Source organism: Cynocephalus volans, chromosome 8 (assembly GCF_027409185.1).
Source record: "Cynocephalus volans isolate mCynVol1 chromosome 8, mCynVol1.pri, whole genome shotgun sequence".
NCBI classification, from domain to species: domain Eukaryota; kingdom Metazoa; phylum Chordata; class Mammalia; order Dermoptera; family Cynocephalidae; genus Cynocephalus; species Cynocephalus volans.
In genome coordinates this window covers 81880159-81906659 of record NC_084467.1, presented here as the reverse complement: position 1 = coordinate 81906659, position 26501 = coordinate 81880159, and the positions used below count along the sequence as shown (strand labels likewise).

Here is a 26501-nt window from a genome sequence, read left to right as displayed (position 1 = left end):
AATAGAACTTTATCTATTTTATAACATTAATATAGACTATTTCCTGAAATGTGAAATCTTTGAGGTTAAATAGCAATTTATACAACTAACCAAAAATATACTAATGATTTTAAAAATTTCTATTTCATACATATAAAATTGTATTTCATACATTTTTGTCCAATAAAATATACCTGTTTTTCAAGTTTAGTTTGAGTATCTTCTAGCTCTCCATTTCTAATTGTCTCTTGTTGTAACATCTGCTGCTGTTGCTGAAGAGTATGCTGTAGAATGACATTTTGCTCACTGGTCTCTTGAAAACTGTGGTTTTTAATCTTTAGCTCTTTCTGTAAACAATATACCTAACAAATATATATATTTCCCATTACAATGAAACATTTCAAATAAAAAGCAATAAAATGTTAAAGCTGTCCTTATTAGATTATTATTCTCACTTGCCATGTGGAGCAATTGTATTCATAGCTATAGTGTATCATGTGGAAGGGCAGGGTTCATTTTTAAAATGGGGAGATGTACCTGAAGGGCTCGCTTATAGGGTTGGCTCTTAGTTTATATCAGGGAATGTGGCTTTTGAAAATGCTCCTAAGTGAGGAGGTTGTTTTGCTTGGCTGGGGCACTAAAACATGCTTTTTTTTTTTCTAGGAGTCTTGGAATTTTGATATTGGTAGGTGGGTCATTGTTCCTTCAGGCCCCAATAAAAACCCTAAACACTGAGTCACAAACAAGCTTCCCCGGACAGAAACATTGTACACATTGCCATTTTTCATTACTACAAAAAGGAGCATGTTCTGTGTGACCCCTCCCAGAAGGAGGAAAGAACATAGGCAGCCATGGATTTCTCTATGCTCCACCTGATGCATCTTCCCCCCTTACTGAAAATAAACTATAGCCATGAAAGCACTGCATAAATATTAGGTGCTACTTATACATTATTGCTATGATTGCTGTTGTTTATAAAATAATATCCTAGCAAAGCACACCTGAATATTCAAGCTCCAGAAAATACAGAAAGGAATGACACTACCAACTAAGAAATTTCACTCATTCACTCCTAACATTTAGGACTTGAATACGCTGGTCTTCCAAATTGCTCTAAAAGATACCTTGAAAGTTACCTGGAAGCATCTACTGAGAAGGGAAAAAATGTCTTTTGTCCTAGTAATCCAAATCCTAAAAATCTACCAACAGAAATTATTTTTAAAATAGTGTAAACCATGAAGAATAATTTAAATTATATTTTATAATATTCTTCACCTCCTCCCAAAGTAAGGGAAAGATTTAATAAATGATGATACATCAATCTGATTGAAAATGATGCAAACCATGTAAAATCATAATTTAAAAGATAATGGCAAACATAAAATTTTATAAAATAAAATTAAGCTAAAAATCACATTTCATTATTATGAAAAATATAAATGCAAATAGAAAAATGACAACTGAAGTATTAGAGAGTGGGTTGGAGGTATATTTTCTTTAAAAGTTTTCTTATTATTGCTTATGTAATAATTTTTTTTTAAATGAAGGAAAATAAAGCCATTCCTTTAAAGCAAAGAATCTTTCCAATAAATATCATTCCAGAAGAAAGGAATTTTAGTCCTTATAAGAAACAGTGGAAGAGAACCACAAATTGGTTCTTTTTTCTAATTATTTAGCAGCTAAACATTCAGCAGCACTATGAAGAGCTTAGGGGACAAATACTCTTTGCTTGTGATGAGAAGCTCTTAGATTTTAGGCTCCTGCATTATATGATCATGTTATAAACTTGGAGTAACCCTAGATATCACAGGCAACTAACCAATTTCTAATCCTGCTATTATACTCCTTTTTATGCTAATTTGTTTTACTTAATTCTGTCTGTATGAATCTAATTTAGTACAAATACGTTTCAGTATCACATGTTTTGTTTTTCTGTTAAGCTCCTAACTAAATTGCAGATCATACTTCTGCAGTGGTTTATTTCATATAGAACTGACTTGCCTGCAAGACAGGTTAAAATACTATTTTTTCTTTACTGGAACATCCTGTCTCACAGTTACTTTCCTAATCAGAGAAAAAAATGGACAAAATATTAAAATAAGACAAAATAGAAGAAAAAAAGATAAGACCTACCAAAACACCAAGAAAGCCATATTATATAATAGCAACAAAATTTTATTTCAATAATCTAACTGTAGGGATTGTAGGAATTGTAGGGATTGTAGAAATTGTAGGGATTATAGAAAAATATAAACTTTAGTATACACAGTTTTGTGACAAATGCTTGCTAATGACATTCTAAGTAAAGCAGCTTCTAAGGGGCTATTGAGATGTAAAGCAGCTTCTAAGGGGCCATTAAGCAGCTTCTAAAAGGGCAGGCGGGCCCAAGTACACTAAACATTCCAAGAAAGGAATGGCCCCCACCCGGTTCCAGGAACTGGCTAGTACCTTATCTAAGAGCCTCCTGGCCCGAGGGAAGATATATGATTGAGAGAAGCGTCGTTCCTTATCGGGGGTACCAGCCTGCTAAAGCCCACCTATAAATCTAAAGGCGCCACAGATCTAGATCTATTGGGGTGCCAGCCTGCTAAAGTCTGCCCATAAATCCAAGGGCGCCACAGATAACCAACAACTCATCCTGTCATAAAGACCTGTTCAGGAAAAACTGTATAAAAGGTGCTTGTATTGTAAACTGGGCGCAGCTTTTGTCCTGGAGACGAAGCGACCCCAGCATGCTGGAATAATAAAACCTCATGTTTATTGCAACGGCCTCTAGCTCGTGGTCTTTGTGAGGTGAGCCCTTCCGAGGTGTGGGATTTGTGCATGGTGTACGGGTCTTATATAACAACTGTCAAAATTTCAATTACACATATTGAAGTATCTAATGTTAGTTATATCACAAATACTAATGCACAAAATATAACCTGCATATATCAAATTCATACTGACATTTCATTACACTGTCCTTTAACTTCCAGTTGGCTTTACTTTAAACATAAATATAGGACAAATCATTTTTACGTTATATTCTCTATTAAAGTATATTGTATTCAGAGAATAAACTTTTTCCAGAGGATTTATTATTTTATAATTAAAGTCAGTAAGAAAGTAGAATTTAGATTATAAAATCTATTTTACACTGAACTTTATCTAGTATTAATGTGTATCCAAAGCAGAAGCACTCTCATAATCGTTGCTTAAAAATAAAATATAATGCAGAAATGTGACACAATGCCTGATTTTATTGAATAAATTCTTTATGCAGAAAACACTTAGGCTTATTCACATCTATTTTGTGTTTATTTTCTTCTATCATGTTGACAATGTACTTTTGCATAAACACGATTTTATCATTTTTAAAAGCATTTAAAAAAACATTTTAATTTGGAATTAAAATATTTTCTAAAAATGCAGAACCCCAAAGTCAGCATTATTTCAAACATAAATGCATTTATTTCACCACCAGGAAGAGAATATTTGCCTGAGGCCAAAGGTCAGAGGAATATGTATTAGCTTTTAGCAATGGATAATTAACACACAGTTTTTACAACTAGCTAAATTCCTACCAGTATGTTCTAGGGCCACTTATTTATTCAGCTAGTTATGTGATTTGAACATACTCACTGATTAAAAAGATTAAAACATCTTTATAACATTACCTATTATTAACAGAATGGATTTACTATAAATCAAACTTTCTAAACCTAGCTATACGTGATGCAAATCTCACAACTCTGCTGTTTCTAGGTAATAATTATATTAACCAGTATTAGAAAGAGTTTTCTCTGTTAAGACATTATAATTTGCTCTAAAAACAAATAAGTTAAAAGTAAATAGTATTTGGATTCTTCTCCATGTTTCTTATCAATATACCTAAGCAAGTGACAGATGAGCTTTTAAGTTAGTCAATGCTTGTGCATTTGAGCTAATATTTCAGCAGCAATAAGTGGCCTTAAAAATCTTTCTAATTTACTTACTCCTTAGTCGATTGTACGTACCTGACTACCACTTTGGAGTTCTAATTCAGTTTTATACTAGCTTTATATTTTTAGCTGTTTTGGAAATCATTCTAAGTCTTTTTTTATGTGTAAATGCCTCTTATCCACCCTAGCCTCTGATGTTGTTTCTAAGAAGCAAGGTCTAAAGCTCATCAAACTCTCCTATTACAAATGTTGCCTACTCCACATTTCATCTCTGCCAAATCATTTTATGCTGGAGTGGAGTGAGGGCAGTAGAATTAATGCTAAAATAGTGTATTTTTATGCTATTTTAAAGAAGATCATAGTAATAAAAATGATATTCCTACTTTAAAAAGTCAAAGTATACATAGTTCAGATGATTTAATTTCTATATGCCCATCTATCAAAGCTGCTATAAAAATCTTCATGGGGGGAGGTGAAGGGAATTAGACATAACCATATAAAATCTAAAGATTTCTTTTTCTTTTTAACCTCTAAGGTTATATAATTACAGGATGCACCCAAAGTCTGAAGTGCTGGTCAACTACATATTTGCTCTGAGATCTATTTCTGCCTTTCCTCTGTTCTGCTATGTACTGCAGTATTAACTGTATTTTTTTCTTTCTTTTTTTAAAGATCTCAATTAGCTTTGCTGTGATTCTAGAATTGGGCAACACTTCACGCCGTAAAATACAATAAGTGCTCCCAGTAAACTGCATTTCTTAGCATCCCTTGCTCTCCAGGTTACAGACAGGTTTGGCCAACGGTAGTGGCCAGTAGCTGCAGTTCTCCTCTACTACCCGTGTTTCTACTAGACAGACCCATTATCTTTGGTCTCAGCTCCAGCTAAGTAGCACTGCTTCTGGCCTTTGGTTGCACCATCTCTTCTGATGTTCCTCTAGCCCTAAGGATGGTAGCAGGTCCCTGCTTATGGTCATCTTTGAATTGCCTTAGTATGCTGTTTGATTTCTCCACTCTTCCATCACCTGTGTTTCTAATTCTCTGTATAAAATTCCCTCCATTTGAAAGATATATAAGGGCTTCTATTTCTCTGGCTGGACCTTCCTGATACATTCAGGACAACCTTGACTAAGACTCATTGGGACTATTTCTAAAAATGAATTCAAGGTTAAAATACAAACATTATAAATTCTAACAAAGAATTAAAGGAATTCTTCATTAAGATTATCCCTTTGAACAAATATTTAGTGAGTGCCTATTAAAAATAAAGTGCTATACACTGAGGATATAAAGATGAATAACTCAAGAAAAGTCTTCAATCTACTATCTGAGAAACTCAGCTCAATAAAGAAAGTTAAATTTCTAAAACTAATTCTCAATCTTTCAAACAATTAGAAGGAACAAAAACAAAATGGAAAATTTTTGAAGAATTTTATACCTCTAAATCTAAAACAATGTTCTAAGTGTTATTCATTTTACATTAGAATTACTCTGATATTAATAATTTATTCTTCTGATTTTCTAACAAATAAGTAAAAGAATTAGAATTTTAAGGTGTCACATTTTATGTTGCATTGAAATAATGCTTGTTCCTTAAGGAACATAAAATTAGAATTTACATTTTACTGGAAAGATTTTTTTTTTATATTGGATACATAAACCCATAATTTTATTAAAGTATCTTGAAAATAATACCTCAAAAAGAAATCACTTGAAAAATATGTTATATATAAAGGAAATGCTGATTTACCTCTTCAGATTTCTTCTTTAGCTGTTTTTCAAACTTTTCCTTATTTCCTTCCAATTGACTCAAATGCAAGGCAAGTTCTTCCTTACAGATTTCCAATGCTGAATCTAGTTGTCTGACCTAAGCAAGAAAAAAAAGAAAAGAAAATCAACTAATATTAATGAATGCTTATTACATATTACATACTCAATATTTTACAGATTTATCTCCTAATGTTACCACACTGCTTTAAACAGTGAATATAGAGTCCTACTTAGGATATAAAACACTATTACAGAAGAGATTTATTGGAAAAACTAATTCATCATTGCAAACTAGGGAACTGAAGAGGAAACCAGAGAATGAAATCCTGAACAATCAATAGGAGTTGAACAAGTGGAGAAGAGCATTCCAGGAGGAGGGAATATGTTCAGAGGCAAAGTACTGTGAAAGGGAATTGTGAAAAGCTGGCAGGAGCTTAGGGTATCAAGAGTATGAATTTGCAAGAAATGGTTATTTGGTAGATAAGACTGACAAAATAGACTTGGGCCAATTGTCAAGAACCTGTAGGCCAAACACCCTAAAACACTTTTTTAAAAGGTAAGTAGCACTGAAGTCTACTTCTTCAGACTCCTTGAACAAGAAAAATAGAAAACTGAGTACAAACTAGTGTATGGTTAACAAAATGCTAAGGTGAGAATATTTTAAAACACTGAAGTTACTAAGAATGAAAATTTTTTTTGTCAGTTAGGAAAAAATAACTTAGGAGAAAGCTTCTTTGCTTTGAATCAGTGAAAACACTTTTAGAAAGTTAGAAATCTAACTTGGGTCATTATACAGTTGCAAATGCTTTATATTACCTTAATAATAAAGAGTAACTCAAATTCAGTAAATTTTTTTTCAAAAATTAGTTCAATGCCTACAATTTGCATATATGCTCCATATCCCATCTATTTATAAGATTCTTCTCTCACTCCTTTCTGTTCTTTATTGTAATTTTGAGCTTCTCAGGGGTGTTTTTTGTCTTAATGCTAATAACATTCTAGTAAGCAGTCTCAAAAGTGTGAAAGACATCTCAGCGAGATAAGGAGAAAAAGAGAAAATACAGATATTATTGTACTTCATGAAATTATCCTTGAACTCTTATTTCTAAAAAGGGAATCTTGTAAGACAGTTTTCGATGATTATCCCAATAGCCTGTGCATGTAACCCTTAACAGATGAAAAGTCTGTAATTCTGAATGACTATCTTTGTTAATAAACTGTTGCCCTAATAATAACTTTTAAATTAACATTTGTTTTAGGAAAGGTACAAATGAATGTAAGTTTTCTTTCTTAAGCAAGAGAATGGACATCAGCTCTTGTATCATATTCCATACAGAGAAAAAAATCTGTCAGAATATCACTACCTGATGATTAACAATGTAATAACTCATTCAGGCAAGGTTCATGACTAGATGTTAAAACTGCTGGTTATAAGGTTATTGAGGAACAGGACATTCATAAGTCCTCAAAGAATTACCCCAAAGTTTGTTTGCTAATTACCAAGAAAAAAAATGTGCTCTTAAAATAGTGAGATCTGGCAGTCAGTCACCACCTTAAATAAGGTGTCAAGACTGGCATTGTCATTAATGGCCTGTCTGACATTATATGCCTCCTAATGTGAATCAGTGGGAGGAACATAGTATAGCTCATGATGTGTTCTTGTTGACCCAGACTTTTCAAAAGATTCAGTGTCACAAAGAATAGAAGACAGAAAGTTTGGTCTAGATTGCGGGAATCTAAAACGTGAATTATAATTGAATCTTAGACAGGTGAATGAAAAAGGAACAAGCTAAGGTAGTGTTTCTCAAGGTTTTTATGTTTCAATGGACACCCCATTAAAATACAGATTCTATTTCAGTAGCTGTGTCAGGATTAGGGTGAGGCAGAAGGGTAGGCAGGTGGTTAGAACACGGTTTTGTAACATCAAGGTATCTAGTACTCAAAATTTAAGGAGGCACAAACTCTCAGGATCATTTTTACTTGTATAATCCTGAGAGTGTATTCCTAAATTCTGTGCCGGTGGCACCTCACTTAATTCACCTTAGTTCCAGGTCTGGGGCATGGCTAGATATTCTACAAGTAGAATGGCTATAAAATATAAAGGACATATTAAAATAATCGGGAAAATTTCAATATAGAATGTGTGTTGAGTGATGTTACTGAATTAATGTTGACTCTCCCTTGTATGTATTGGAGGTGTGGCCACATAGGAAAAAGTTCCTGTTCATAGGAGATGTATGTTTAAGTATTAACGTGTAAAGTATTATGACATATGCTAACTTCTCTCAGGTGGTTTGGCAGAAAGGTAGTGTGCATGAGAGGGGTAGGTGCACACAGAAGCATGCACATGTATTGTGCAAAGAGAAATGAAGTGAGTATAGCTAGAGTGTAGCAGACAGTGAATCTAGGTGAGGGGTATACAAGTGTTCCCTATACTATTCTTTCAATTTTCCTGTGGGTTTGAAATTTTAAAAAATTTAAGTAATAATAAATCAATTAAAACTAACAAAAAACCCCAAAACAACCAATACTCCATTGGATTTCTTATTTGAAAAAAGAGTCTGAAAGTCTGAATCTCACACAAATAAACATTACACACCACATGCAAACCACTTGCAAATATACATTTATATATGCATATGAATGAATGAAATCAAAATAAAAACAAACACTGCTAGCTGAAACCAAAGAACCTCCTCAGGCACACAGTCTGGGAACAAGGAGGTAGAGCTCTTGGGTATGTATCTTCAACAAAAGCAGCTGCATTTTTCTTCTTTGTTTATTTTTCCACTTAAGATTTTGGGAGAAAAAAAAAGGAATCCAGAGTAGAAAATAAAAGAAAAACAAAATGAAATAAATAAAATATCTAAATTTAATAAGCACCTTTTGAATTTTCTACTTAATAGCAGGTAACAATTCGTTTACTTCATTGGTTTCTTGTTACCTGTTCAGAATTTTCTCACCAACCTTTTAGCTCTCATTACTCATACTTGTATAAGTAACACAACTTTAAACTGATTCTTATAACTCTCCTATAAATAGAAAATTCAAAATATTTCTTTTGCAGAGAACAAACTGAGGCATGCAGATAGTGGACAAAAGTCAAAAAGAAGGTGGTAATGACATAATCAGCAACAAGAAGGAGACCTTAGACTTCTATTTGGCTGCTACAAATATCCTATATATCAGAATGATTTAATACAGCTTCAGTCTTTGGAATTTTACTTCTATATTTCTTCCTCATTTTGATTTTTTCCCCAAACAGCAAATCTATTAAAGGTGTCAAGGGACTAAAACCCAACACCATAATTCATTGTTTTGCTGATTTCCTTTCCATGTCATATCTGACTATTAACATATAAAGATACCTTACCAGATGACTGCCTAGATGTGATATATAGTTTAATGAAAACCAGGACTTAAGTAGCTATATGGGTTTTATTTAATGAAATTATTTTATGCCTACGACCTTTGGACAGTAATGATTTTTTTTAATGTAAATAACCCTTGAGGTTATTCTTACATGAGAAAATGAATTGACATGGCATTTTAAGACTTTTGGAGACTACTATAGAAATAGTTATAGATAAACATTTAATTATGTTTACATGAGCATACATCATCACAAAATAGATTAAAAACCATACTAGGCAAAAAATAATATATTTTAAAAAATATTTTATATTCAAGCTATATATGACAGAATAAAGGTAGCAGCACATTTGGACTTATTTTTAACACTAAAAATGCAAAGAAGAAAATATTGATTATACGTCATTTAGTTATTAAACTTTGAGTAACTTAGTATATGCACTTTATATGAGGGTTCTTCAAAAAGTTCATGGCGTGATTCGTATTATTTTTCAATTCTATTTTTCCACAAACTTTTTGAAGTACTCCCGTATACCTTGTTTCATTTAGTCCTCATGATAATAGCCTTCTAGGGTATTGTTATTCCTATTTTACAGACAAGGAATTGAAGCTCAGAGAGATTAAATAAACTGGCCAAGATTACAGCCAGTTAGTAAGCACTCTGAAGCCAGAACAAAAACCCAAGCAACAAAGCCTATGTTTTTAACCACGAAGATATACTAACCACAAAACCATATTTCAGCTGGAAATTCTGGATTTATCTCCCAATTAATCTTACAGCAGAACTGGTAAAAAGAAGCAAAACTTGACTGCTTTAGTTTCATCTCCCTTCACTTCCTTTGTTAATTATTTAATGTTAATAAGTAGCAATTACAGCTAAAATTAAAAAAACATTTTTAAAGGTTAAAAAAACTTTTAAAGACAAAAAAGAGGCTGATCTATAAACTAGCTTATCAATTATCAAATAATTATGATCCTAATTCACATAAAAGAAAATACACTTACAGAAACAGTTCATTGAGTTAGGTCAAATCTTCAGCTTTAATTACCTTTTATGTATATAATTTTTAAAAAATTTTAAAATATTTAAAATTTTTAAATTTTTGGCAGCTGGCTGGTAACAGGGATCAAACCTGGACCTTGGTGTTATTGTATGTATACAGTTCTTACACTTATGGAGAAAAGTAAAAAGCTACAAGAATATCTTCAATAAGAAAAAAAAATTAAAGTGTTAGCATACTAGCCTTGATTGTTTCTTCAGATACTTGGTTCTGTAATGCTTTCAAAGCCTCATCTTTCTTCATATTTTCCTTTTCCATTTCCTGCAAACATACAGATTGGTAGGAAAATATAAATATGCAACTAAACATTTTAGCATTAGTAACAGGCTGTTAAACAACTGATTTAATTAGATTTAAAGGTACGTTACACAAACATAAAATATGTCAGCTTTTATTTATTTATTTATTTATTTATTGGCAGCTAGCTGGTAAGCAGATCTTAATCCTTGACCTTAATGTTATACTCAGCTTTTAAACAGCACTTTTATGAAGATGATTTTACCCTTTTGCTTTCCGTCAAGAGTCTATCCAGTGATTCAAGATGATGTTGTTTACATATTATATCTTGTTGCAACATGGACATAGTCTTTTCTTGTTCTTTAAATTGTTGGTCTTTTTTCTCTAGTTCAGCTTCAAGCTAAACATAAAAACAGGAGTATTCGTTTTTTAATATTTTGAAACATTTTAATTATATAAAAAAGATAAAACTCACATGTGAAACACTACTAAAATTACACAGATTTTTGCACTTTGCCAAGTTTCCTTCAGTTTGTCTCCTTTTAAAGACGAAATTAAATCACATACCTATCCCTTTTCCCTTTCCTCTCTGACCAATACTTTGTTGAAATTGGACTTTATCATTCTGTGGTATGTTTCATTCTCATACTTTTTTTGTTTCTACTAAATATGTACTTGTATATCCATGAACAATATGTAATGTAGTTTTGTCTTTAAAATTTACATAGATGATATCAATATTTCTAAGTCTTGGCAACTTGCTTTTTTGACTCAATATTGTTTTATATATTTACCCATATTGATATATGTGGATCTAGTTCATTTACTTTAACAGAAGTACAATATTCCATTTTAAAAATAAAGTAGTTTGGGGCCGACCCATGGCTCACTTGGGAGAGTGTGGTGCTGAAAACACCAAGGCCATGGGTTCGGATCCCATATAGGGATGGCCAGTTGGCTCACTGGGTGAGCATGGTGCTGACAGCACCAAGTCAAGGGTTAAGATCCCCTTACCAGTCATCTTTTAAAAAACAATAAAAAATAAAAAATAAAATAAAGTAGTTTGTCTACTCTTCTACTCAGGAACAGTTAGATATACCGCTTTTCACTATTACAACGTCACAATAACATCCTTTGCACATCTCTCTATGTACGTGTGTAAGACTTTCTCTGGAATAGACCACCAAGAAGTGGACTTTCTGGTTGTAGGATATACACATTTCTAACTTCATTAGCTATTTCTCTTCAAAGTGCATCAAAATTTATACTTTTATTAGAAATGCATAAGAATTCTTCCTCCCCACAGCTTCACCAATAATTTGGTGTTATCTAACTTTCAAAACTTTTGTGAAGGTAAAATATTAAATTACTGAGTATGTACATATATACGTGTATGTTTTTATTAAATAGTACACACAGTACAAAAAATATTTGTTACATCTATTGATCTATATATCTATATCTCACAAATATAAATTCATATAATAAGAATATGGCAGCATCAGGGTTAACTAGAAAATGTAAAAACCAAGGAACTCTGAAATAAAAAACAAATAACACATCAGAAATAGAGACTGTTTTCATCTCACCCCAGTTAGATTGGCTGCGATCAGAAAGACAGAAAATAACCAATGCTGGAGAGGATGCAGAGAAAGGGGAACCTCCTACACTGCTGGTGGGACTGTAAATCGGTGCAGCCATTATGAGAAATGGTATGGATGTTCCTCAGACAACTACAGACAGAAGTGCCGTGAGATCCAGCAATTCCACTGCTGAGTATATATCCAAAGGAACGGAAATCATGTCAGAGGGATACCTGCACTCTCGTGTTTATCACAGCTCTGTTTACAATAGCCAAGAGTCGGAACCAACCTAAATGTCCATCACTGGACGACTGGATAAGGAAAATGTGGTACATTTACACAGTGGAATATTACTGTGCCATAAAAAAGAATAAAATACTGCCATTTGTGGCAACATGGATTAACTTAAAGAAAATTATGTTAAGTGAAATAAGCCAGGCACAGAAAGAGAAATAACATTTGTCCTCACTCATAAGTGGGAGTTAAAAACAAAAAAAAGACAAAACAATCAGAATAATACATTGAACTTTCAAAAGGAGAGAAAAGAACTGAGGTTACCAGAAGTGGGAAAGGGGGAGATTTAAGGAGGAAAAGGGAGGAATTGGTAAAGGGCCATGAAAAACAATTACTTTGTATATTGTATATCCTGATTTGAGAATCACATATTGCACCAAGGTACTAATATTCAACTCTGTACCCCACAGATATGTCCAATCAACTATGTTACAATAAAAAAAAAAGAGAGAGGCCTTTTAAGCAACTTAAGATAATCCAGAAAAAAACAAAATTTGCAAGTTAATATTTCCATTAAGCATAGAGAAAAAAGATAAATTCTAGATTCTATTAAACAAGGAGAAGAAAATTTTTAAAAGGTGTAGAGATTAACTCCAACAGAAAAAGCCTTTTAAAGGAATGTAATAACTTCAGAAATTCTTCCTAAAACATAAATACATTGAAAAAAGATTTTAACAATAGTTCTAGGTGGCAGGCTTTTTAAAAATTAGTTTATATAAAGTAAATTTCTTTTTCTCTTTTTTTTTTTTTTGGTGTATAGTTCTGAGTTTTAACATTTAATATATGCATAAGTTCATGAAGCCCCCACCACAATCAGGATACAGAACAGTACCTTCACCCTCAAAATTCCCACATGTTGATCTTTCATACTGAAAACTCTTCCCCCACCCCAACCCCTGGCAACAATGGAACTGCTCTCCAACCTATAGCTTTTGGCTTTTTGAGAATGTCACAGAAATGGAATTGTATGGTATGCAAGATTATAAAATTGACTTCTTTCACTCAGCATAATTTCTTGGAGATAATACATTGTTCCCTGTTGTTACCGAGTAGTATTCCATTGTATGGAGGTACCATAGTTTATCTATTTACCTACTGAAGGACATTGGGTTATTTACAGTTTTTGAAAATTGGGAATAATGCTACTATAAACTTTTGTGTACAGGTTTAGTGTAAACATAAGTACCATTTCTCTAGAATAAATATCTGGGATTGTCGGGACATATGTTAAGTGTATGTTTAACTTTATAAGACAATGTCAAATTGTTTTCCAGACTAGTTGAACTATTTTGCATTTCCACCAACAATATATAAGAATTCTGATTGTTTTGCATCCTGGCCAGCATTTGCTATTGCCAGACTCTCTCTCTCATTTTTTCTGTCTCCGCATTCTAATAGGAATGTAGTACTATTTCATTGTGCTCTAATTTGCATTTCCCCTATAACTACTCATGGTTAGCATATTTTTATATGCTTATTTGCCATCTATATATCTTTTTTGGTGAAGTATCTGTTCAAATTTTTTGCCCATTTTAAAAATTGTGTTGTTTCCTTACTGATAAGTTTTGAGAGTTCTTTATATATGCTGGGTATAACTTGTTGTATATGTGATTTACAAATATTTTCTACCACTCTAGCTTGTCTTTTCATTTTCTTAACAGTGTCTTTCATAGAACAAAAGTTTTTAATGTTGATGATTTCCATTTTATCAATTTTTTCCCTTATAGTGTTTTTGGTGTCATATCTAGGAATTCTTGGCCTAACATAAGGTCATGAAGATTTTCTCCTATATTTTTTTCTAAGAGTTTTATGCTTTTAAAATTTTATATTTAAATCTATGACCCATTTTGAGTTAATTTTTATATAAGATATACCTATACATTGAGGATCCAGTTTTTTGCATATGGATGTTCACCATTGGTTAAAAGATCCTTTCTCCACTTTGAATTGCCTTTGTACCTTGGTAAAATATAAACTGATCATATTTGCTGGGTCTGTTTCTTGACTTCTCTTTTCTGTTCTTTCATCTGTGTGTCTATTCTTTTGCTAATACCACAGTCTTGATTACTACAGCTTTATAGTCTTAAAATCTGGTAGTATGAGTCCTCCAACTTTTTCTTTTTCCAACTCGCTTTGGCTGTCTTAGTACATTTGCCTTTCCACTATAAATTTTAAAATTAGCTGTTATACAAAAATTTTTACTTGGATTTTGACTGGCAGTGCATTAAATTTATAGATGTAAAGTGAATTCACAAACTAAATATATTGAGGCTTCCAACCATGGAAATGGTATTTCTCTCCATTTACTTAGGTCTTTGATTTCTTTCATCAAGATTTTGTAGTTTTCCGCATATAGTTCCACATATTTTAAGTATTTTTGGAGATACTGTAAGTAATACTATTTTTTAAATTTTGGCTCCAATCATTCATTGCTAGTATATGGAAATACAACTGATTTTTGTATGTTGACCTTGTAGCTTGTGTCCTTGCTCACATCACTTTTGGGAGATTTTTGCAGATTCTTTGGGATTTTCGACATTGACAATCATGTTGTCTACAAACAAGGACAGTGTTATTCATTTATTCCCATCTAAATTCCTTTTATTTCTTTTTTTCTTGCTCATTGCATTGGCTTTCTAGTACAGTACTGAATAGGAGTGATGAGAGAAAACATTTTTGCCTTGTTCCCAACCTTAGGGGAAAAGTATTCAGTCTTTTACCAGTAATGTTATCTATAGAGTTTTTTTGATTTTTTCGTTTTTTTTTAATAGATGCCCTAGATCAGATTAAGGACATTCACTTCTATTCCTAGTTGGCTGAGAGTTTTTATCTGGAGAGAATGTTAAATTTTGTTAAATGCTCTTTCTGCATCTATTGATACAATCTTGCAGCTTTTTGTTTCATCTTTTACATTGATGCACTTCTGAATGTTGAACCAACTTTCCATTTCTGGGATAAACTCCTCCTGGTCATAATGTTTTCTGTGTGTGTGTGTGTGTGTATGTGTGAGAGAAAGAGAGAGAAAGTATGTGTATGAGTGTGTCTGTGAGTATTTGCTGCTCGATTTGATTTGCAAACATTTTGTTGAGTGTTTTTGCTTCAATGTTCATAAGGCATATTAGTTTATATTTCTTTCCTGGTACTGTGTTTGTCTCATTTTGGTATCAGAGTAACACTAGCCTCATCAAACGAGTGAGGAAGTGGTCCTTCCTCTTCTGTATTCTGGAAGAAACTGTATAAGATTGGTGTTATTTCTTCCTCAAGTATTTGGAAGAATTTACCAGTCTGCCTGGAATTTTCTTTTTGTAAAGTTTTTAAACTATGAATCCAATTTCTTTAACATACATAGAGGTTATCTATTTCTTCTTGAGTTTTATTAGTTTGTATCTTTTGAAGAATTGGTTTATTTCATGTAAGTCGTCAAATTAATGCACATAGAATTGCTTGTAGTATTCCTTTATTAATCTTTAATATATGTAGGGTCTGTAGTGACATACCTCTTTTATTTCTAATATAATTTGTATTTTCTGCTTTTTTTCTTGGTCAGACTAGCTATACGTTTATAAGTTTTATTGATCTTTTCCAAGAACCAGCCTTTGGTTTCACTGATTTTCTTTACTGATGTTCTCTTTTCCAGTTCAACTCTTTTTAATTATGCTTTTTATTATTTCCATCTTTCTGTTTCTTTTGGGTTGCTCTTGTTTTCCTAGGTTTCATAAGTTGATAGCTTAAATTATTGATTTTTCTTTCTTTTTTTCCTAATGTCTGCATTTAATGCTACAAATTTCCCTCTAAGAATTGCTTTAGCTGCATCCCACAAATTTTGATATATTGCGTTTTCATATGCATTCAATTCAAAATATTTTTAATTTCCCTTGAGACTTACTCTTTGACCCATGGATTATTTTAAAGTGTGTTGCTTAAAATGTCTAAGTATTTGGGGATTTTCCAGACATCTTTTTGCTATTAGTTTCTAGTTTAATTCCATTATGGTCAGAGAACATACTATATATGATTTTAATTCTTTAAAATTTGATAAGGTTTATTTTATGACCCAGGATATGTTATGTCTTTGTGAATGTTTCAATTTGAGAAGAAAACTCTATAAACATCAGAATAAGGGGAAGCTACTGTATCTATTTTTTATTTAGTCCTGTGTTTTTGGTCTCACATCTTTTGCTTTTTTTTTGGCAGCTGGCTGTATGCGGATGCAAATCCTTGACCTTATTATTCAAACACAGTGCTTTAACCAACTGAGCTAACTGGCCAGCCCATTTTTACTTTTAATTCAAGGCTAAGAGTCCTCTACTCTTCTTTTTTCCTGTCAACCAATCTTCAATTAACTTATCTCTAGGGAAAAATAGTATACAGAATCACTCTCAGATAATGTCAAAAAATAATGATTAAAGCTGAAATAGAAAGCATACTGTATAAAAATGCATTGGAAAATAATTCAGAAAGAATAAGATTCTAATTATAGCTCTTGCCCTTAACTTTTCTGTGTCTTTGTTTCCTCATTGAAAAAATAAAGAATGCTGGGCTAGCAATGTTTAAGGTTCTTTTCAGTAGTCACAGTGTAAGTATGTACTACTTACTCTTTCAATCTGCTTTTCCATTTCTTTATGCTGTTCAAGATGAATTTTCTTTGCTTTTTCAAAGGCTAAACAAATTTTCTCATGCTCTGTATTGATATTGGTTTCTAGACTTCTTATCTTTTCATTCTTTTCCTAGAAATACAAAACACTTTAAAAGACTGTTAATTGTAAAGCAGATTTAAATAAAAATACATTAGTCAAGCATTAAATTTGTAACAATCTATTCTTTAAACAACCATAGTAATTAATACTTTAAACTTTAATAAAATAGTTATTTAAAAATATTTTATCAAAATAAGATTAAGCATTTTAAAATACTAAGAAGCATATCAAAGAACTACCATTTTTTCCAATTCTATTAGGATAAAAATGACAAAACTTGGATAGCAACTGGCCATATAAGCCCAGTAATTTAAAAATATAGAAACAAAAAAATAAATTATCAGAAGAGTTTAGTATAATTTATACTGTCCTATTTGGTATATTGTATAATAATGATACTAAAGCAAACATGCTGTTACAAATTAAGTGCCTAAAAGTCACAGTATATTAATAGCACAAGTTTAAGTTTTACCATAAGCTCCTGTTCCAGTTCTGCATTTTTTGCAGCAATAGAGGAATAAGCGACTATTTTTTCTTCCAGCTGTTTTTCTAGAGTTAAAAGTTGAGAACATTTCTTTGTCATCTGAAAACACATTGAAATAAATATAAAATCATTTTTAAAGGTAATGACTTTGCATCCTAAAGTCAAAACCTGTTCCTCTTTTCAAAATTCAAATACACAGTGTCTAGATAAACTGGGCAAATTTATGGCAATAAACATTTAGGATACAAAGTGAATAACTTTTTAATTCATATAAGTACTTTAAAAAATAAGTGACTTGGGGCTGGCCAGTTAGTTACGACACGGTGCTGATAATACCAAGGTCCACGGTTTCATCCCTGTACCATCCAGTTGCCAAGAAAAACACACAAAAAACAAATACTGGCAATTTAGAAGAAAAACAAATAGTGAAAGGAGGACTAGGGATATGACATCACTTCCTCTATCTATGTAATATATAATAAATTTAATTCAGACCCCTACATCCAAAAAGGATTATACCCTAACATATTTTTTTAAAGTGTCTATTAAAGACTGAAATTAGCATAGTGAAATGTTAACAGCAGTTATTTCTGGTGGTAGAAATAATCAACGGTTTATTTTCTTCCTTTTCCCTTTCTGTATTTCCAATAAGACTGTGATATTTTTGTAATTAAAAAGAAAATTTATTACTCTCAGTACTTGATAATTTTCTAAGTGAGCTGGTAGCTGTAATTAAACACAGACTAAATCTCCTTTCCATTATTAACATAAGTTCCTATGCCACAGGTCTTTTCCTTAGCCTTGGCTATATAGACTTAAAGAAGAGAATTAAAAAGTAGACCTACAGATGACTACAGCCTCTAGTTTGAAGGTTGAGTATAAAATATAACACACATGTGGTCCTGGTCCACAGTTACCTAATGAGGCATCCTTGTCCTGTCCTCAATGAAAATGAAAGTCAGAGATTCACAAAAAAATGCATTATCCCCTTTTCAGAATGTAATACACAGCTTATCTGTATCAGTTTCACACTGATAAAAAAATGCATATTCCTGAGCCATACCCCATATCTAATGAATCAGAATGGCTGGAAAGAAATCCAGAAGTCTGCATGTTTAACAGGCTCCTTAGGTGGTTCTGATGTTTGCTAAAATTTAAAATTCTCTATTACAACCCCTTTTCTTCCAATTACATAACCCAAATTCTTTGTTGGTAAATGTGTATTAGCCATATTAACTTATACCTTGGAAGAAATAATAGACTGCAACATAGTACACACATTAGCTCCACCAAATTTGAAAGCTTTTAGCCACTAGAGTATTTTCCTACTTTTTATATAAGTTAAAACACAAAGGTTTCCAAATATAACTTTAAAAGAATTTATAACTTATGTGATATTTTTTTTTTTTTTACACTTATACATCTGGACTGAAATACAATTTTTATAAAACCCTGCAACAATACATTTTTCCCTATTTTAAAACACAGTGCATATACCCAGCTAATTCCAAGCTTACTTCACTTTCTAGTTTGCTGGAGTTGGAAGCTTTTTCTAGCAGCTCCTCTTGAATCAGCTGAAACTGACTAGTTCTGTGAGCCATGTTAACCTTCAAATCAGAATTTTCAGCTTCTATTTGCATCAGCTTAGTACGTAGTTCTTCTATTCCAGTAGCAAGTTTTTGCCTCTCTTTTTCATATTGCTTGTTCACAGTATGTTGACTTTGATCTTTTATACTCTCTGCTAATAGATATAAAAGGAAAATTGTTCTGAATAAAACTTCAAGAATAAAAACCTATTTAAATAGTTGAAAGATTTAATCATAAACAAAGTTTAGTTTCTGATCTTAAGAATACTAAAAGGGGTGGAGAATGAGATATTCAATAAGGAAAGCATAAATAAATAAATAATGCAATAAATAAAGTATTTCCTAAATTAAATAACAAAGAGGGAAAAGTTCTGAATCACTCACTTTTCTAGATAGCTGAAGATTATTCCTTTGTAGCAGAAATTTAAGAGTCCTTCCTTACCTTTTAAAATCCCATTTTGGGGGCTGGCCCGTGGCTCACTTGGGAGAGTGTGGTGCTAATAACACTAAGGCCAGGGGTCCAGATCCCTATATAGGGATGGCCGATTAGCTCATTGGGAGAGTGTGGTGCTGACAACACCAAGTCAAGGGTTAAGATCCCCTTATCGGTCATCTTAAAAAAAAAAAAAAAAAAAAATCCCATTTTTTGGATAGAAATAATAGTAAAAAAAATTTTTAAGTTGCTGTTTCCTTAAACTGAAGTTAATCACAAAATTTGGACGATCTGAGATCATTAAGAATATTTTAAAGTACTGTATGTAGACACAGTTTCAAAGACTGCAAACAATAAATCCTTCCTAGTCCCATCTTCCACCTCTCCAAACTAGTTGATGAGAATTCAGTGATGCTTTTAAAAACTACTAAGGGTTATCAGAGGCCGTTGTTTGAATACATCCTTTCTCCACTATAAACATATACATCTACTCCCACTCCAGGGTAACTTGAGATTCCAGGAGTGCTTTATAAGAAGGCATAATGTAGGTGATTACATGAAAATACACATAGATGTGGAAACAGGTAGAGATGTACCTTGCCTTCAATTGTTATATATATAGACATTTCCCATCAATTCTCCACATCCATAACATTTCACTTTCTAGGCTATTTATCTGTTGTCAGAGAATGTATGATATATTACATTTACTGCCACCTCTAATAACTAGCACTCCCTCTGCTAATTCCATCATTCTCTTCCCTGTTCTCTCTAGTCCCTTAGATATCTGATTTTCTCTGCTGTTAATAGCTCACTGCATTTAAAGACAGACTGTGATAAGTTAAAGATGCATTTGTTAACCCCTAGTGCAACCACTAAAAAAAGAAAATAAAGAGGTATAGTTAATAAATCAATAGTGGAGATAAAAAATGGAATACTAAAATATTCTTGATCCAAAAGAAGTCAAGAAAGATGAACCAAATAGAATAAGTAGAAAATAAATACCAAGATGGTAGATTTAAACCCCAAAAGATCAATCGATAGGTTAAATGTAAGTAATCTAAACATTCTAATAAAATTCCAATCAAAAAGCAAAAGATGTCCAATTGGATATAAAAGCAGAACCCAAATACATGCTTTCTATAAGAAATTCACTTTATATATAAAGACATAGGTTAAAAGGATGGAAAAAGGTTATACCAGGCAAATACTAATCATAAAAAGCTGGAGGGACTATACTAACTTCAAAGTAGCCTTCAGAATAAGGAATATTACCAGAGATTAGAAGGGACATTTAATATAACAAAAGAGTCAATTTAACAACAAAACATACCAATCTTAAATGTGTATGTACATAATGTCTTCAAAATACAAGAAGCAAAGATTGATAGAACTGAGAAAATAAACTCACGCATATATCTGAAGATTTCAGTACCACTCTCTCAGTAACTAATAGAACAAATACACACAAAAAACTTACGGATTAAAAAAAGACTTAACACTATCAACCAACTTAACACGATTGACAATCAAAATATATTCCACCCAATAATTGAAGAATGCACAATTTTTTCAACTACACCAGGAACTCTCACCGATAGAACATGTTGGCCAATAAATCAAGTCTTTTAAAAATGAAATCACATAGAATATGTTCTCTGACCACCACTAATGACACAAAAAACTATCTGGAAAATCTCCAAATATTTGGAAATAAAATACAGATAGCCTATGAACTGAAGAAGAAATCACAAGAGATATTTTATTTTGAACTACATGAAAATGAAAATACAACATATAAAAATTAGTGGGATACAGACAAAGCATTGCTTAAAGGGAAATTTATACCCTTTAATACTTACGCAAGAAAAGAGAGGTCTAAAATCAATAATCTAAGCTTTTACTTGAAGAAAATTTATAAAAGAGAATATTAAACCTAAAGTAAACTGGGAAAGAGTACAAGAGCTCCTGATGTAAATGTTACATCTTGTTTTGTTTTGTTTTTGGCAGCTGGCCAGTACAGGGATCTGAACCCTTGACCTTGGTGTTATAACACTGCGCTCTAGCCAACTAAGCTAACAGGCCAGTCACTGTTTCACACTCATTATGGTGATGATAAAAAAGGTATAAACATATTAAAAAACAAACATCTGACAAAACTCACCAAACTGTATATTTTAAATGAGTACATCTTATTGGATATAAATTTTATTTCAATAAAGTATATTTTTAAGGAATGATGCAAAGCCCAAAAATTCTGAAATAATTTTTGTTGTCTTATCAGACCATAACTAATAATACCATATTATTAAATATGTTTGATAATAGAAACCAAACAGTGGATAATCTGCTTCTTTAAAAAACTATCAAGAACTCTGATTATAACTTATTAAAATAATTCAATATAATATACTTACCTACTTGATTACCACAGAGCTTTACAGGTTCTACTTCTAAATTATTTAATTTGTCACTTTCTTGGCTGTCAGTACAAGCAATAAGACTCTGAGATAACTGATTTGCAGTCAGGTTTGCATGAAGCTTTTGAATTTCTGCCTCTTTTATTGCAAGCTTAATCCTGGCACAAAAGAAAAGAAGCCAAAAATTAGAAAGATTTCATAAAAATATCTCATACTATTTCTCACCTTTTGAGTTGGTAAAAAATTTAAAATTCTGGTATTAAGCAACTCTTAGGAAGGATATATAAACTCTTACATATCACTGGTAAGATTGTAAATTGGCTCAGCCACTTTACAAACTTGATAGTACCTAATAAAATTGAAAATGTATGCATCCTATGACCCAGCAATTTCACATTTAAGAACATATACTGAGAAATTCTCACATATATGTATGAGGAAACACATCTAAGGATGTTCTTTGCAGCACTGTGTGTCATAGAAAAAAACTAGAAACAAGGTAATTATCAATAAGGAATGGATAAATAAATAGTGACACAGTTAGAGGATAGAATCCTATAAAGCTATTAAAACTAAACTAACCACATTAATCCTTCCACTGATCAATCACTCTACCTATCTTAACATGGATGAGTTAAAAAAGTGATGCTGAGTGAAAAAGCAAAATTGCAAACAAAATAAACAATTGTAGTATAAACATACACAAAATGGATAGAAAAATATGCATCCAATTCACAATGGCGATACTTATGGGGACAATGTAACTAGCAGTGAGAATCAAAGGATATCATCTGTCCTGTAATGTTTTATTTTTTATTTAGAGAAATAGATTTGAAAAAAATTTCACAAAACATTAAGAAAAATCAATGATTAGTTGTGGAATCACAGAAATTTGTTTTAATATTCTCTGGACTTTTTTGTATATTTTTTAAAATTTGTCAACTAAAGATTTTAATTTAATTACTAATAAAAAACATTCTTATTTGTTATAAATTCAGAATCTGAAAATTGTACCTCAATTCCGAAATCATCAATTTATTTGCCTCACAGCAGTAAACGCAATTGTCTTCCTTGTTTGACAAACTACTCATCTGATGCTTAGAAAGAGATGATTTAAAACCAAATATTTCTCTTTTTAACTGCAAGTTTAAAAAGAAACATATATAAACTTATGTATGTGGGATGCAATTGCTTTTTTATTCAGAACTCCAGATTCTAATGTAAACAACCTAATGTCACAACCTATGTGAAACCAATCATGACAGATCTGTCTCTAGTTTTCCGTTGATCTAGTTTCTCCTTTTTATTCCTGACACAGGTATACTCATCTTCCTTCTAATCTCACTTATATATAAGGTCACATATATAACTCAAAGAGAAAAAGTGGCAGACCATTATCATAAAAACATTTTATGAATATTCCATGCCATTCTAATAAGTACATAAAAAGTTGTTCAACATTAGCCATTAATGAAACATGAATTAAAACCACAATGTGATACCATTTCATAGCCACTAAGACGGCTATAACCAAAATGACAGACAGTAAGTGTTGGCAAGGATGTGTAGAAACAGTAACCCTCATACATTGATGGTGAGAATGTAAAATGGTATAGCCATTTTGGAAAACAGTTCAGCATAAATGACCCAGCAATTCTTCTCCTAGGAATTTACCTAAGAGAAATGAACACATGTCCACACAAAGACTTTTATGCAAATATTCATAGAAGCATTATTCATAATAGACCAAAAACAGAATCAACCCAAATGTCCATCAACTGGTGAATGAATAAATAAAATGTGGTAATCACACAATGAAATACTATACAGAAATAAAAAGACATTAATTACTGATATATGAAACAACATTAATGACCCTCAAAAACATTAAGAATGCAAAAGACCACTATTGTATGATTTTATTTGTATGAAACATTGTCCACAAAAGACAAATCTACAGAGGTAAAAACTATTAGTGGTTTCCTAGGGGTGGGTGTGGGTACAGGAATTAATAGCAAATGGGCACAAGGGATCCTTTGGGAATGAGACAAATGTTTGAAAACTGAATTGTACTATTACAAAATGTGGAAATTTACTAAAAATCATCAAATGCTACTACAAAACATGGAAATTTACTAAAAATCATTGAATGGTACACTTAAAATGGGCGAATTTTATGGCATACTTCAATAAAGCTGTTTTTAAAAAAAATCCTGTGCCATCTTATATATGGCACCTGAGAGACTGAGAAAGGGTGGAACAGTAGATAGGTAAGTGTAGCATCAAGAAAGTTTTGGATAGTACAAGGAAAAATCATGAACTCTATACAACATTAAATAAAATAGAAATTGATGACAAACTATAGACAGGTAGGAAAATACAATAGAAGCTAATAAAGCAACCACACTCATCTCTTATGAAACAATTCAGTAAAAATTTTTTTTCATTATGTAATCAAGTACAGTACATTTCTTTTCACAGACACTTACTGGCAACTGGGACATAATTTTTTCCAAACTTCTCAGTTCTACCCTTGAATTTTCAATTTCTTGCTGACATAAATCCAGTCGTTCATTCTGTGTTGCAACACGGAACTTTAATTCTCGGTTTTCATTCATTAGAGAAAATCTTTCTCTAAGTATTTCATCTTTGTCTTCTAACTCACTTTCTAGCTTCAGAACACTTTGTCTAGATTCAGTTAATTGTGCCATGACTTCCGAATTTTTCACTGCCATGATCCTTAATTTTTCTTTTCCATTGTTATTTTCTTCTTTTAACTGTCTATAAAGAAAAAATGAAAATAAAATATACATTCATTTTCAATAATCATATTTAGTTAATCTCACTTTTTAGAGATTTTGTAGCTTAAGTCTAAAATAATAATACCTGCTGACATTTATTGAGTGCCTACTTTCTACATGCCAGGAACTCACAACTTTATGTGGCTGGCATTATTACTCCGTTTATAGATGAGAAAATTGAGGCACACAAAGGTTATGTAACTTTATAGCCCTACTTCCTTGGAAGCATTTCTGCTCCCTTTTTATAAGTGTAAGACAGGAAATATAACTCCCAAATCCATGACACAGCAGCTGGCCAGTTAGCTCAGTTGGTTAGAGCACAGCCTTGTAACAAAAAGGTCACAGGTTTGGATCCCTGTACTGGCCAGTTGCCAAAAAAGAAAAAAAAAAACCAAAAAAAACTCTGATACAACATTTGTAGCATCAAGAAAGTTTTGGATAGTACAAGGAAAAATCATGAACTTTATACAACACTAAAAGTTAAAGTCTAATTTACCATTACAGATTTTTAGGCAGTAATACCTTCAATTACATATATATATATATATCTATAAAAACATCTCAAACATTAAAACAATCTTATGCTTAGAACTGTTATTTTAAGCATAAGATTAGAATAAACTTAGAATTCATCAGATAAAATTAGAATTTCATCAGTTTATTTTTTCCAATTTTTTAACATCTCTGAAATTGGGATAATCAATAGTTCCTTTATAAGAGTTTGTCAGCTAAGCAGTCGTTGCAATGAAGTTTCATCTACAATGTATATGCAAACATCAAAAGAACCTGCAGCAAAACTAGCAGAATGGGCATATGTAAATAAGAAGAAAAACCAGAAGTTAACAATGGAGCACTTTAAACCCACAGAAACAGTGTGGGTAGGAGTGGGTTAGGTGGCAAATTGTACAATATACAGCACAATTCCTGAAACAGGAGTCAAACGTAAACTGGCTCTACATAATTGTAAAGTCAGATTAAGAGCCCAGCATCAGTAACTTTTAGTTCTCATAAGAATTCATTTAAGAAAAACTTATCAGCAATGCTCTTGACAGCACAGAGGACGATACCATGTAGAAACATTTGGACATCTTAGAAGGGTCAGACTCTGAATGTGAAGTTTTAGGAATATCTTAACCAATTTATTTCTCTTCTATTTTCCTTCTTATACAAAGTAATACAAGATTTAAGAAATCATGTCTAATTAACTATAAAAGAATTCTTCCATACAGTATAAAATAAAAACTTAAGCGACAAAACATTTTATCATAGCATAATTAGCAGCATTTTTTTTCTTAAAAGTTTATTTTGCAAGCTATAGCATCAGAGTCTAGGAAATATTCTAGTTACATAAGGTAACTATTATAAAAACTATCTTCGCCCTCTCCACTTTGGCAAAAATACTAAATGTACTACCTTAAGGAAAGTATGTTAAAATTAGACAAAACCAGTTATTGATTGCTCCCTGCACTCACTTTTTTAAAATTAACAATGTGAGGTAATAAAGACTTGTTAACATTAACCTCTGAACATTGATGGGGATTGGTCCTGAGAGGGCAACATGATATACTCAAGAGAGTACAGGAATCAGAAATCTCAATTCTTATCCTTGATCTATCTTTCTGACCGGACAAATAATGCTTACGCTCTGGGCCTCTGTTTCTTCATTTACAAAATGAGAAGATTGAACCAGGTGATTCTTCATGATTTGAAAAATTCTTTTTATTAGAGCATCTGGTATTAGACATATCTTACTAGCTAGTTAATGTCATACTACAAGGACATTATGTCTGTGTTTTCTTTAAATTCATGCAAAGCAAATATGTTGACTAGTAGTATTTTATATTTACCAGTAGCATTATCACAT

The 26501-nt window shown here is 31.9% G+C and overlaps 1 protein-coding gene across 1 annotated transcript in view; it reads right to left on the bottom strand.

Annotated features, from left to right (window-relative positions):
• CCDC18 (coiled-coil domain containing 18) overlaps positions 1-26501 on the bottom strand; it is a 73964-nt gene that overhangs the window by 27764 nt on the left and 19699 nt on the right. Inside the window, exons 9-18 of the mRNA XM_063105435.1 lie at positions 24326-24617; positions 22851-22975; positions 21834-21994; positions 18915-19138; positions 17386-17496; positions 16812-16943; positions 10605-10739; positions 10286-10363; positions 5650-5766; positions 174-341 (exon numbers count right to left, since the gene is read on the bottom strand). Coding sequence (XP_062961505.1) covers positions 174-341; positions 5650-5766; positions 10286-10363; positions 10605-10739; positions 16812-16943; positions 17386-17496; positions 18915-19138; positions 21834-21994; positions 22851-22975; positions 24326-24617 — 1543 coding nt within the window. The remainder of the gene's footprint in view (positions 1-173; positions 342-5649; positions 5767-10285; positions 10364-10604; positions 10740-16811; positions 16944-17385; positions 17497-18914; positions 19139-21833; positions 21995-22850; positions 22976-24325; positions 24618-26501) is intronic.